Source organism: Suricata suricatta, chromosome 9 (genome assembly GCF_006229205.1).
Source record: "Suricata suricatta isolate VVHF042 chromosome 9, meerkat_22Aug2017_6uvM2_HiC, whole genome shotgun sequence".
In the NCBI taxonomy this organism is placed as follows: Eukaryota; Metazoa; Chordata; class Mammalia; order Carnivora; family Herpestidae; genus Suricata; species Suricata suricatta.
This window is the reverse complement of record NC_043708.1, coordinates 45,149,084-45,163,777: the sequence shown is the minus strand read 5'-3', so window position 1 is coordinate 45,163,777 and position 14,694 is coordinate 45,149,084. Positions and strand designations below refer to the sequence as shown.

At 36.1% G+C, this 14,694-nt stretch overlaps 1 protein-coding gene across 4 annotated transcripts in view; it reads right to left on the bottom strand.

Moving 5' to 3' along the window:
- The window catches only part of TXNDC16 (thioredoxin domain containing 16), a 130,392-nt gene that overhangs the window by 37,232 nt on the left and 78,466 nt on the right, over nucleotides 1–14,694 (bottom strand). For 3 of the 4 annotated variants that reach the window (XM_029952356.1, XM_029952355.1, XM_029952357.1), the window contains 5 exons: nucleotides 13,475–13,641; nucleotides 13,032–13,092; nucleotides 11,105–11,228; nucleotides 7,765–7,908; nucleotides 7,280–7,339 (listed from right to left, as the gene is read on the bottom strand). In XM_029952356.1, coding sequence (XP_029808216.1) covers nucleotides 7,280–7,339; nucleotides 7,765–7,908; nucleotides 11,105–11,228; nucleotides 13,032–13,092; nucleotides 13,475–13,641 — 556 coding nt within the window. The remainder of the gene's footprint in view (nucleotides 1–7,279; nucleotides 7,340–7,764; nucleotides 7,909–11,104; nucleotides 11,229–13,031; nucleotides 13,093–13,474; nucleotides 13,642–14,694) is intronic. The other variant, XM_029952358.1, reaches the window with a different exon arrangement.

Below are 14,694 nucleotides of genomic sequence, written 5' to 3'. Positions count from 1 at the left end.
GAGATATCTTTTCAAAACTCGAATCCGTTTGGTGACCAGCCAACTCCTACCAACTTTTGCCATTAGGTCTCTCTCATCCCTTCAGATCTCTGCATGTGTGATTACTACAAGAAAGCCTTCTCAAACACGCTGATCTACATCAGTTTCCTATGCTCCTTCGGAACCACCGCCTGTCCTTGTCTCAGCTAATTACATACTCATTTGTGTTGTTCTATGACTAACGTCTGTCTCTACCGAGAGCTCCTTGAAAGCAGGGACGGTGTGTGTTTTACTCAACACTCACCTTCCGCATCTAGAGGAGTCCTACATGAAACATCTAAATAGTGTGTGAATAAATGACATACATGAGACTCATCTAAGGCGTCAGGTACCCCATCCTATCTAAATAATTTATTTTCAGCCTAAAAAACATATAGTAGAATCACAAATACACACTCTTACTTGTTCTGTAAATAATACATATAAAGTTCTCCGGAATATGTAAATTGTTAGGTAGAATAGATCAAAACCCAAATAAAACAAGAACCATACAACTTAACTACTGAGAGGAAAAAAATACATTCTAATAAAAGGCAACCTTACTATTATATCAAAGAAGGAAACTGTATATCAATTTGGGATATTTTCTAATGAAGGGTCTCACCTAATCATATGCTTAAAGTTGTAAAATATTATTTTGTCACCAAAAATTTTAAACACTAAAACTTTTATATCTTAAATAATTCTAGATTATACCACTCAGATGCAAAACTTATCACTTCAGATTTAGTGTGAGCAATCGGTGTGATAACTCACACAGGGTGCAATCTGCCTTATTCACCACCGTGCACCTGCTGCCTGGCACAATGTCTGTTACTTAGTATGTACCCAGTGAAAATGTGTGGAACCCTGATATTTCTTCATGAACAAATTTTCATTTTTAACACGAAAGTATATTAAACCTGAATACTGTAGGAACATATAAACAATAATAAATCCTTACTCCTTCTAAAATTAAATCTGCTAAATGACTTCTCTACAAAGTTCTTTTATCTGTTATTTTACTCATTTAGTCAATAAATGTCCAGTGATGCTTATTCACACAGAGTACCATACTACGTAATGCCACCAATGTATGGACTATAGTACTATTATAAATGCAGTTTTTCCCCTTCAAAAGACATTCTCAACAGGTCTATCACTGCTAAATATGTTATTATTCCTTTGTTCCTGCAGCCCAAGTTGAAAATTTTAATGTTATCTTTAAAACTGAAAAATAATAAAATGGAAAAAAGAATGTTGATACATAGCAGTAAAAGTGATAAGACTAACATATTAAAGTTATCAATTTAAATTAAAAATGTCTTTTTCTAAAAACAGTTTCAATCTTTAGGGGCACCTGGGTGGCTCAGCTGGTTAAGCATCTGACTCTTGGTTTCAGCTCAGGTGGCTTGTGAGTACAAGCTCTGGATAGAGCTTCATGCTGTCAATGCAGAGCCTGCTTGGGATTCTCTCTCTTTCCCTCTCTGTTCCTCCCAAGCTGGCACATTCTCGCTCTCTCTCAAAATAATAAATTTTAAAAATAAAATAAAATAAAATAAAACAATTTCAAATTTAATCATGTTTCAACTGGAACAGTCTAATATTCTAAGATGCCTGTAGTATTACATGCTCTATACTTTATCAATGCAGGAATGTCAAACAGTGTTCCTAATGTAAATGAAAAAAACCGAAACAGGTTCTCTAAATTTCAGACACTAGGTAAGTATAAAATCTTGACATGTGCTGCCACCTTGTGACTGAGGATAAAATATTCTTCATCATCTTGGACTAAGATGAAAGTGTTTTTTTGAGGAAAGGGGGTTCTCCGAGTGGCGGCAAGGCTGAGAAAGCGGAAGCCGGACCGGGTGTAGGCCGGAGCCGAAAGGCTGAGGGTTCGCCGCTAAGAGTCTCCGCAGGCCGGATCAAACCGCCCGAGACCGGACGTAGGAGCTTGAGGGCTTCGGAGAGCGGGCTGCGGATCCCTGCCCTTGGTTTGAGCGCTGGCTTCGGCCTTACTCGCATTTCCCTGCAAGGACTGCCCGTCTCAGTCTTTACTGAAGTCCGTGGGGTTTGGACTTTACAATTATTATTTTGTTGAGGGTCCGTTGTATGGGAGCACTGGGTGCCCAGCGCAGCGCGCCGTGGAGACCGCCATGAGGTAGAAGCTAGGGGAGGGAGGGCTTAGAGATGCTTAACCAATGGTCTTTACCTACGTGCAGTATTGCCGGTTGAGGTGAAAAATCTGGCTTTGATATCTTCATGGAGGACTACATTCTTTCATCCTGCTGGTTCAGTTTCCTTATTGACTATTACAATATTAAAAATGTTTGTTTCATTAAAAAAAAAGTGTTTTTTTCTGACAAAGTCAACATGAAAGGCTATGGGACTAAATGCCCAAAGTATTAAAATATTCTCCTAATTTACAAAGGTATAGAATGGGCTTCAATGTAGACATAAAATGCTACAGTTACCTATACTACACGTCTCTACATTAAGCCTCCTGAACTTCTAAAAGGGTCCATTTATCCAATATCTAATTACTAAAAGGACTAATACTCATAAAGAACATACTAAATGAAAAAGGAAATCATGTCATGGGTTGGTTATCTGCTTTTTTATCCTACAAATACATACAACTCAGAGTCCATGAACTGAGGGATCAGGTAGGCTCTTTATGTGATCATTAGAGAAGAATGTAAGGGAAACTTTTTCCATTTTCATTCAGTATCTGATAAATGGGCTGGATGGAGGGATAATTCTATTATTCAGGGACATTATCAATTATTACTTCAGTATGGTTTATATTTCCCCCTTTTCTTTTTGTCTCTTCTAATATTTTTCCTATGAGCCTGGATGGAGAACCTAAAGAGAGAAACTTAAATCTTTCAATAGACTGCAACTATAAAGGAGTTTTTTGAGTTCACAAAAGTCCCCAGTATGTAAATAAGTTGTACACTAGTAGACATTTTTCACTAAACTCTACTATAGTAGTTTATCCATTTATTCAACAATTATTAAAAACCAAATATTCTAGAGTGTAAGGCAATATGCCAAGTCCATCCAGTGAGCTAAATATAATGCATGCTACCTATCCATAAAGAACTTCCTAAATAATGAAAAAGAAAGAGCCTGTAGGTTAGTGCCCCAAAAAACTAAATGGTAGATACATTCATAGAATAGCTATGAGAATAAGCCTATTTAACTAAAATAGCTTCTATTTGTATTATAAGAAAAACAGGAGGAGGAAATCATATTACAGATACGGAGCATGATACATTCAATGATTATACATTACCCTAACCCATCATTATCTCTTTCTTTCTAACAATACTCCCTATGTTTTTGCTGGGATAATAGCATAAATATTTTGAGTCCAAGTCCATTCCTTGGATTCTTATTTCCCTACCACTGGATCAGGTTTCATAGGATGGTTAAAAGATCTTGGCTATATATTAACCAGTAAAGAAATTGAATTAGTAATAAAAAATCTCCCAAAACACAAGAGTCCAGGATCAGCTGGCTTTCCAGGGGGAAATCTACCAAACATTTAAGGAAGAGTTAACACCTATTCTCTTGAAGCTGTTACAAAAAATAGAAATGTAAGGAAAACTTCCAAATTCTTTCAATGAAGCTGGTATTACCTTGATTCCAAAACCAGACAAAGACCCCACTAAAAAGGAGAACTACAGACCAATTTCCCTGATGAACATGGATGCAAAAGTACTCAACAAGATAATAGCCAACTGGATCCAACAATACATTTAAAAAATTATTCAACATGACCAAGTGGGATTTATACCTGGGATGCAGGGCTGGTTCAATATCCACAAAACAATCAATGTGATTCATCACATCAATGAAAAAGGACAAGAACCACATGATCCTCTCAATAGATACAGAGAAAGCATTTGACAAAATACAACATCTTTTTTGATAAAAACTCTCAAGAAAGTAGGGCTAGAAGGATCATACCTCAAGATCACAAAAGCCATATATGAAAACACAGTACTAATATCATCCTCAATGGGGAAGAACCAAAAGCTTTCCCCCTAAGGTCAGGGACAAGACAGGATGTTCACTTTCACCACTGTTATTCAACATAGTATTAGAAGTCTTAGCCTCAGTAATCGGACAACACAAAGAAAGAAAAGGCATCCAAATTGGCCAGGAGGAGGTCAAACTTCCTCTCTTTGCAGATGACATGATACTCTATATGGAAAACCCAAAAGATTCCACCAAAAAACTGCTAAAACTGATCCATGAATTCAGCAAAGTAGCTGGATATAAAATCAATGCACAGAAATTGGTTGCATTTCTATACACCAACAATAAAGCAACAGAAAGAGAAATCAAGGAATCAATCCCATTTACAATTACAGCAAAAACCTTAAAATACCTAGGAATAAATCTAACCAAAGAGGTGAAAAATCTATACACTGAAAATTATAGAAAGTTTATGAAAGAAATTGAAGAAGACATACAAAAAATGGAAAAATATTCCATGATTCTGGATAGGAAGAACAAATATTGTTAAAATGTCAATACTATCCAAAGCAATCTATTCAATGCAATACCTATCAAAATAACACCAGCATTCTTCACAGAGCAAGAACAAACAACCCTAAAATTTGTATGCAACCAGAAAAGACCCCAAATAGCCAAAGCAATCTTGAAAAAGAAAATCAAAGCAGGAGGCATCACAATCTTGGACTTCAAGCTGTATTATAAAGCTATAATCATCAAGACATTATGGTACTGGCACAAAAACAGACACTCAGATCAATGGAACAGAATAGAGAACCCAGAAATGGACCCACAAATGTATGGCCAACTAATCTTTGACAAAGCAGAAATGGAATATCCAGTGGAATAAAGACAGTCCCTTCAGCAAGTGGTTCTGGGAAACCTGGAGAGTGACATGCAGAAAAATGAACTTGGACCACTTTCGTACACTATGTACAAAAATAAACTCAAAATGGATGAAAGACCTAAACGTAAGACAGGAAGCCATCAAAATCCTTGAGAAGAAAGCAGGCAGAAACCTCTTTGAGCTCAGCTGCAGCAGCTTCTTACTCAACATGTCTCTGGAGGCAAGGGAAACAAAAGCAAAAATGAACTATTGGGACTTCATAAAAATAAAAAGCTTCTGCACTGTGAAGGAAACAATCAGCAAAACTAAAAGGCAACTATCAGATATTTGCAAATGACATACCAGATAAAGGGCTACAGATCCAAAATCTGTAAAGAATTTACCAAACTCAGCATCCAAAAAACAAATAATCCAGTGAAGAAATAGGCAAAAAACATGAATAAACACTTCTCCAAAGAAGACATCCAGATGGCCAACCAACACATGAAAAAATGCTCAACATCACTCACCATCAGAGAAATACAAATCAAAACCACAAGGAGATTCCACCTCACACCTGTCAGAATGGCTAACATTAACAACTCAGGCAACAACAGATGTTGGCAAGGATGCAGAAAAAGAGGTCTCTTTTGTACTGCTGGTAGAGATGCAAACTGGTGCGGCCACTCTGGAAAATAATATGGAGGTTCCTCAAAAAATTAAAAGTAAAACTACCTATGACCCAGCAATTGCACTACTAGGTATTTATCCAAGGGATACAGGTATGCTGTTTTGAAGGGGCACATGCACCCCAAAGTTTATAGCAGCGCTATCAACAATAGCCCAAGTATATAAAGAGTCCTAATGTCCACTGATGGATGAATGGATAAAGAAGATGTGGTGTACACACACACACACACACACACACACACACACACACACACACACACTGGAGTATTACTCAGCAATCAAAAAGAATGAAATCTTGCCATTTGCAACTATGGTGATGGAAATAGAGGATATTATACTAGGAGAAATTAGTTAGTCAGAGGAAGACAAACATCATGTGACTTCATTCATATGAGGACTTTAAGATAGAAGACAGATGAACATAAGAGAAGGGAAGCAAAAATAACATAAAAACAGGGAGGAGGATGAAACATAAGAGACGTAAATATAGAGAACAAAGAGAGGGATATTGGAGGGGTTGTGGGAGGGAGGATGGGGTAAATGGGTAAGGGGCATTAAGGAATCTACTCCTGAAATCACTGTTGCACTGTATGCTAACTTGGATATAAATTAAAAAATAAATTTTAAAAATGAAATAAAGTAAATTTCACTGAAAAAAAAAAGTGACCAAGACCATGCACACACACACACACACACACACACAAGGTCTTGGCTATTAAGAAAGATCCTATGGGGCACCTGGGTGGCTCAGTCCAATTAAGCATCTGACTCTTGTTTTTGGCTCAGGCCACAATCTCATGATTGGTGAGATGGAGCCCTGCTTCAGGCACAGTGCTAACAGAGTAGAGCCTGCTTGGGATTCTCTCTTTCCTTCTCTTTCTGCCACTCCCCTGCTCACACACACACACTCTCTCTCAAAATAAATAAATAAACATAAAAGAAAAAAGAAAGAAATATCCTATAGAGCTAGAGTATATAATGCTAAATGAGGTAAGTCAGTCAGAGAAAAGAAAAATACCATCTGGTTTCATTCATCTGTGGAGTTTAAGAAAGAAAACAGATGAACAAGGGAAAGGGAAATGAAAAAGAGAGGGAAGCAAACCATGCAAGACTCTTGACTCTGAGAGCAGACTGGGGGTTGATGGAGGGAGGTAGGCAGGGGATGGACTGGGGGTGGCAGGAGAGCACTTGTGGTAAGCACTAAGTGTTGTATGTGGGTGATGGTCACTAAATTCTACATCTGAAACCATTTTTGTCAACTAACTAGATTTTAAATAAAAATCGGAAATAAAAATATCCTCGTCGATGAGGAGCTAACTGTATAGCTTCAACAACACTGAGATCTGGAATCTCTGATTAGATTGTGTGTCACATTTTTGTTTACGTGTATTTAGTATTTATTTAATATTTAATAGTAACTGGTTCAGAGTAGGCACTCAATACATGAATGAATTCAGCCAGAAAGACTACTGGATTAACTCTGTGATCTCCGGTACTTAATACATGGGCTCTCTACTTTCTACTGAAGACATTTCTATGAAGAGAGCCAAGATGAATCCTCTGACCATTTTTGAAACTCATGGTTCATTAATGAAATGTTAAAGACACAAATATCATAACCTGAAATTTTATGTGGTTTTATTCATCTTTAGCATGATATGGTTTTACAAATATTTATAGCTCAAAATCAAGAAAATAAGCATGGATACATTACGATACCTTTCAACTTAATTGCCAAATCGATATAGGATTGCAGAAATGCCATGGATACTGCTTGCCCTACATTGAAATAAAAAATTTAACAGATATTGCAACATGCATGTCTCCAAAGCATCCATATAGCTGGATGGAGGTTCCCAAAATTGTTATTTGACATATACTACTCAGTGTTGTGTAAACATTCAAGAAGATTTGAAATGCAACTAATTTTCTGCACTCATACTGCAAGGAATATAGTTGAAGGGCTATTATTTGAAGACAAAAGCAATATATTTCCTATAGATCCATAAAAACTGTTAAAATCATTATCTTGAATCACAATAATTTATCTAAATTAATAAATCTTTCAATATGTGCAGTCTACCTGGGACCTATGAAAGCTATGTCATTTTATAACATGCAATATACAGAATGTAAAAAATAAAACCCATGAACTTTAAATGTTCTAATATGTAATACTGCCTCATCTAATGGTTCATACTCACAACCAGCATAGAAAAGCACTATGCTATCAGAAGCTACTACTGTTGCATTAAATGTCTCTTCTGTTAGTTCCACTGTGAGTTCCAAAGGTAACTGTGTCTTCCTATGTCTGTAGACAGTTTCTGCCACTTCATCATCTTGAATATCTAAAATGTTCAAAAATAAATTAGTGTACATACAAATGCATAAATTACATAAATATAAATTCCACCACAGGACAAGCACTGTGATGGACACTAGGGAAGAGAGTAAATAAAACAGATATAGTCCCTGACCACATGGAGCTTCTATTTACTGAAAAGTCAGACAATAAACTGATCACTAACTAAACATATAGTTATAAATTATGTCAGTTTAATGAAGGAAAATAGTACAATGAGAGATTGTAATAAGGAGATTTAGATTGGGAGAGCCAAAGCCTTACAGATAGAAAATTTTTAAAAATGTCTTAGGCAAAAAGAATAATATATACAAAGGCTCTAGGACATAAAAGAGCTTAGCACATACTAGGTACTGAAGGAGGGCAAATTTGACTAAAACAAGATGGGATGAAGGAATAAATGGCGTGAGAAAACTCTAGGGTAGGCAGTACCTACATCATAAGCTATATGAGCCAAGAATTTTAGATTTTATTCTAAGTGCATCATGTTATATGGATTTTGCATACGTAAAAACCTTTCATTAACTTAGACCAACCAACCAGTGAACTCATCCAACATCCATGTATGGGGTAAAAAAACATTTTGCATTTGTAAATATTCTGTTAGAGGTTTGTACAGATTATATGGTAACACTGAAGGGGCACCTAAAGTGATTAGAGAGAGAAAGTGTTGACATTAGCTGAATATTAAAAGGAAAATGAAACTTAGGTAGGCCGTGGAGGCATACAGAGGAAAGGGAACAGCATGTGCAAAGGCACAGTGGCATGAAAGGGCATGCAACTAGAAATGCAAACACTGACTGGCTATATGATTATATTAAAGATAACTATTAATTTTTAGATGTAATTATAGCATTAATTAAGTTCATTTTCAAAGGAGAATCCTTATATTTCTGAAATACACAGGGAAATATTTTGGAGTAAAACTATATATTTGGGGTTTGCAACAAAATAATAAGGGGAGGGCCATAGTGACTGGAACAGGATGGCCATGGGCTGATGGTAGGTGGGTGGAGCCAGGTAATGGATACCAGGAGATCTCTTCTATTCTCCTGCCTACTTTATGGTAAGTTCATAGTTTTCTACAATAACATATTACAAAGAAAGGAAGGGAGGAAGATAATATGATAAAAAATGAAAGTATTATTAGGTCTGAATTATGGTACATCTCAGAAAGTTTTAGCCGTGTGACTCTAATCAGTCATGTTACTCTCTGAGCCTCAGTGTTCAAATCTGAAATATAACAGTTGTACTAACTAACAAAGGAATTTAAAAATCCACATTTCATGACACGAACAAGTTATGACTCTAATACCAAAATTAATAAGGGCCTATTTTTTTTACTGTATTCTTTCCTCATATTCACATATTTTCATTTTCTTTCCAGTCCTTTCTTATCTCCCAATCCATTCTTGTTCTTCTCTTTTTCTAACACTTTCTTTCCCTCTTTCCTATTCTCTCTCACAATAAGCTACCCTCACTTGTAAATTGACCCACTCTTTAGGGTCTATCTTTCACCAATTCATCAAAAGACACTTTCTTTTAAGCCATACATGTTAATCATTTTTTCATACCATCTTTTTATATAATTCAGTCCATTTCATTCTGATTTGTTCTGTGCTCATTTCCTTTGAAGGATATTTTTCTTTGTCTTGTGCTCTTACACAGCAACAAACTCTTTCCTGATCCTCACATACAAATGGGAATAAAACAAGGTTGGGGGGATTATGTATATGGACATGACGACATACACTATTATGGGCCAGTATGGATTACAGATGAAAACAGTTAAGACAAAAAAAAAGAAAAACCTCCTACAACAAAATAAGACTCAAAAAGTAAAGGTGTCAAAGAAATTAGGCTGGGGAAAGAAAGCAGGCAGAGTCAGAAGAAAGAGAAGGCCGCAGCACAGGACAAACTGAGGCCACACAGCCAAGAAGCAATTCAGGGGATGTGGCAATAAGGAAATCTGGAAACAAGCAACTCCCACTGAAGACAGGAATCTCATTAAGCTGACACAGGGGCGATTCCCTCGACTGGAGGGTGGAATGTATGCACCATGACAGGAATAAAGCTGGGAGCAAGAGACCAGAACACAGGACCCATGTAAAGACAATGCGATGGAGATCTCTGGCTTGAACCACGAGCAGTTCCAACCTCTGCATATTAGAAAAAAACCAGAGCATAGCTCAATCTGAGAAACTGGTAACTGGTAACTGTTAAAGCTTAGAGCCCTTATTAAATTTACAATATAGATTTTGATCAAAATAATGAGTGGACATCATAAGAAGAATATGTAAATTTAAACTCCCTTCTTAGAGTTCATAATCATACTATGTAAAACATTCAAGTATATACTAAATGCAATACAAAAATAAACAAGACATAAACCCTATTTTAGAGATATTATAGACTAGTGGATAACAGAGGAAAGTAAGTGAGCAATTACAGAATAGGATTCATCTTATGAAAGAAGTATCAGTAAGAATAATGATCATAAGTAAGATTTCAAGTCAGAACGCTTAAGTTCTAGTCCAGGCTCCATCATGTGCCATCTGTGCAACCCTGGGTAGATTGCTTAACTCTGCTAAAGCAAAAATTCAACTATAAAATGAAGGTGACACCAGCTGAGTAGATGACAATCAAAGTAAATAATGTTTAGGGGAATAACCTTGAAACTACAGAGTAGTTCAAAAATATAAGCAATAAGAATAAAAAGAAATATAACACGTTAAAAGAAGTTTCAGAATGTTGTTGAAATTTACTTCCAAACTGTCAACAGATTTATTTACAACTACAACAATATGTATTTGAATTTAATTTCCTAATAGAAAAAATAAAAATAAAATACCATTTTGTACTCCTGGTTCATTTTTAAGCATGGAGTAGACCAGTAGGGCTAGAAGAACTGATTTGGAAGATAAAAGCACAGATGCAGAAAGCTAGAAGCCTGGCAGGCAACAATGAAATGTATCACACTAGACAAAATACAGCATCTTTACCTTTTTGACCAAATCAACTTGATAAAATGTAATTTGGGAAATGATTTCTACAGGTTTTTTTCATATCCCTGAATGTCAAATATTCTATGAGAAAGTTAATTCATTGAAATGACACTGACCTTTTGGGTGCTGAGCAGGACTGTGGGGAAGTGGGGGAGGGAGCATCACAAAACATATTACCCATATCTGGACTTTCCATGTCCTCATCTTCATCTTCTTGTATTTCTTCAATGTACGTATTACTTTCCACACGGGATATTATTAAATCAATATCATGTAACACCAAAAATTCCACTGGGGCTCCCTAGAAATACATGAATTTTTAAAAACATGACTAAAATATAACAAAGAATTTTAATAAATATGTTTTAATTTTTTGATATTAAAATGAAACTAAATATTTGAACCTGTTTTAAAATTAAATACAACAAGGGGTACCTGGGTGGCTCAGTCAGTTAAGCATCCAACTTCAGCTCAAGTCATGATCTTGTGGTCCGTGGGTTGGAGCCCCACATCAGGCTCTGTGCTGACAGCTCAGAGCCTGAAGCCTGCTTCAGATTCTGTCTCCCTCTCTCTCTGCCCCTCCCCTGCTTGCACTCTGTCTCTCTCTGTCTTTCAAAAATGAATAGATGTTAAAAACTTTTTTTAAATAAAGTTAAATACAATAAAAAAGAAAATTAGGTCCACAATCACTATAAAAAGTATCCATAGCATACTTTATATAGTGTGCACTACTGAAAAACAAATGGCAAAACAGAACTGAAACTCTCACTTACTTCTTGTCATAAGAGCATTATTCAACGGAAGTCCAAAACATGTCACACATAATGGCATGTCCCACTTCAATATAAAAGGGATATATGCAATTTTATTGCAAACAGGACCAATCAAAATTATTCTGATATTCCACAGAAATTTCCTTTACAAAAAACATCTTTGCAGAGATAGCTATCTTATAATCTATCTTACTTCATACTACACAAAATTATTTTATTTTGACAATTTAAGACATCAAAACTGGGAAGCCAGCAGGAGCATTAACTTTTCCATAAAACCTATTTCTCAGTAATAAATAGTGTAACTTCTTATTTAAGGATCTTGATCACTAGCAAAAAAATAGCTTCAGAAAGTATTCTTTCCATGACCTGGTCAAAAAGCAAAGCATCCTAGCCACATACTACACACATTTGAACAGTTTTCAAAGTATTTTCATATTTTGTCTTATAAAATGTCTTATAAGTTAGATGAGAAGGTTTTATGAATATTTCACAAATGAAAAAAACTGAGCGTGGAGAAGTTAATTCATTAACCTGGTCCCAGAACTAGAAAGAACACAATCCAAGTCTTCTGACTCTTACCCCAGTATTCATGCCACAGACTTAGGCAACAGAATTTAAGTTTAAACTGTCTGGCAGTTCATAAACATATCCATCAATTTTTAGCCTATTTATAAAATATTTTGAAATGTTCAGAATTAAACAGTTCTTATTAAGAAAAATATAGGAAAAAAGGGAGAATCACAGAAATTTAAAAAGGAAATATAAATGGGAAATAAGCCTTTAAAAATGTTCAACCTCACCAGTAATCAAAGACATGCAAATTTAAACAGGAGCTTTGTCTATAGAGAAGACTTCTTTTTTTTTTAAGATGGTAATGCTCAGTAGTGGCAAAGATTTATGAGGAACAAGTAATTCCAAACCCTTCTCGCTTCTGGGGGGGGCAATTTGACAATATACTCTATAAACATCCTCAAAAATTCCCATTTCTTTGACAAATTTCACCTCTAAAAATTTAGCCAAAGGAAATAATCACTGATGTTCAAAACACTGTACAAAGGCAGGCCTCATAGCACAATAGCAAGTAATGAAATATAATTTTATGTGAAAATTAGGATATAGAGCATGATCCTAATTCTCTTAAAAATATATATACATAAAGAGACAGACTAAGAAAAGGGAAAAATAATACCAAAATGTTTACAGCAATAATCTTTGAATAGTGGCAATTTACAGAATTTCTTTTCTATAATAAGCATATATTTCTGACCCCATGTTTAACATGTTGTTAAATAAACAGACATTGTATACCAATACATAAAATGACTAACCTCTTCTGCTTTTCTGAAGACCACATTACTGTGTTGAGGAATGTCCATTTCCAAAGAGTCCCTTTTTCAAAATGAAAATAAATGTTTTATATTGCTAATCTAAAGAATAACAGTCATCAGGATGTCAATATAAAAGAGAACTATATGTTCTTATGCTAAATATATGAAAAAAATTAAAATTTAGTGAGTCTGAGAAATTTTAGACATAAAGTCAGACCAAATTTGCTAGTCTCCATCTTGATCTAGATCATTTAGCAAAGTTTAAAGGTCTAAATTTTAATCAAGCTACTAATTATGGACTTTAGCTCACCAACTTGTTCTAACTGTATGAGAATTTACTAGAGATTTGAGTTTATTGACAAGTGAATATATTATCATATTTAAACAAACAGAAAAATACTAGTGTTTTGCTAAATACACTGAATCTTTAATGTTTAAGATACCTTAACAAGAGTAGAACTCCTGCTTTCCCCAGAAGATGCCAAGCAACCCATTCTGCAGTTCTTCTGTCAGCTTCACGGGTTGCTTGCTGACTAACAATAAAAACCAGTGGTAATCCTAGTTGCAGATGAATGGTTGAAACCTGTTGAGGGTCTTCAGCAACTTCAGTCTTCATTTAAAAAGAGAACAAAATACCTTCACTGTGAGGAAATACACTTCCAACATTTGGATGTAAACTCTAAGTGTTATTAATAAAGTCATAAGTAAAAAAAAAACAAGTCTGTAAAATAAATCCAATATTAACAGAAATAATCTCTGGCTGGGGGAAAGATGGCAAAAAAGTCGGGAGCTCTGTAATTTTCACCCGCCCACATCTATCAAACTGAGAAGGACTGAAGCCACAATACTCTGATCTGCAAGAGTGGGAGGAAAACACGCAGACTCCAGAAAGAAGACAGCCTCAAAAGTGCCTGAGTGAGTGCGAACTGGGGAAATAAAAACAGGCTTGTCCCAGAGGTGCGGAGGGGAGGGAGCCCCAGTCCAACACAGGGAGAGCACAGAGCCTCGGAGAGACAAGGGGAAGAGAAAGAGAGACTGAAAATGCTCATAGAACTGTCTCTAGAGAAGAGATAAAAAACTCATCCTGGCACAGAGAGAGATATTGTCATCTCACATATAACCTCTGGGCATGAGGAGAGAAATCCGTCCCATCTAGCTGGAGCATTCTTCCTTGGGCTCAGTGGAGGTGCTGATGAGTCCAGGGAGCACCAGGAGAAATAACTCCCTCCCCCTACTCGATCTGGCTAGAAAGCTGGCTGCCATCAGGAGTACATCTCAACTCCTATGGTAGCATTAAAGCACGTGGACTAGGATTTGGAAATGAGGTGGGGCTTGGAAAATACAACTTGACTCACCCATGTCACAGGGAGATCAGACTCAAAAGAGTGGCTTGCAATGCTTGGTTTGAGAAGGGCTTGGGGAGCTGTCATTCTCCCTGCAGTCACCAAGGCAGGACCTCGGAGGGGAGAGCAGCCCCTGAGAAATAACTACACAAAACCACACCCATCCGTGCGGGAGAGCTGCCTTTTTTTTTTCTTTCTTGCCATCCAGATATATTTTCCTTTATCTCATTCTTATCTCTCCCCTTGACTGGTTATATGCTTTTAGATTATACATTGTATTTTGTTGTTTCTGTCCCCCCTTTTTTGTTTTTTCTTTTCTT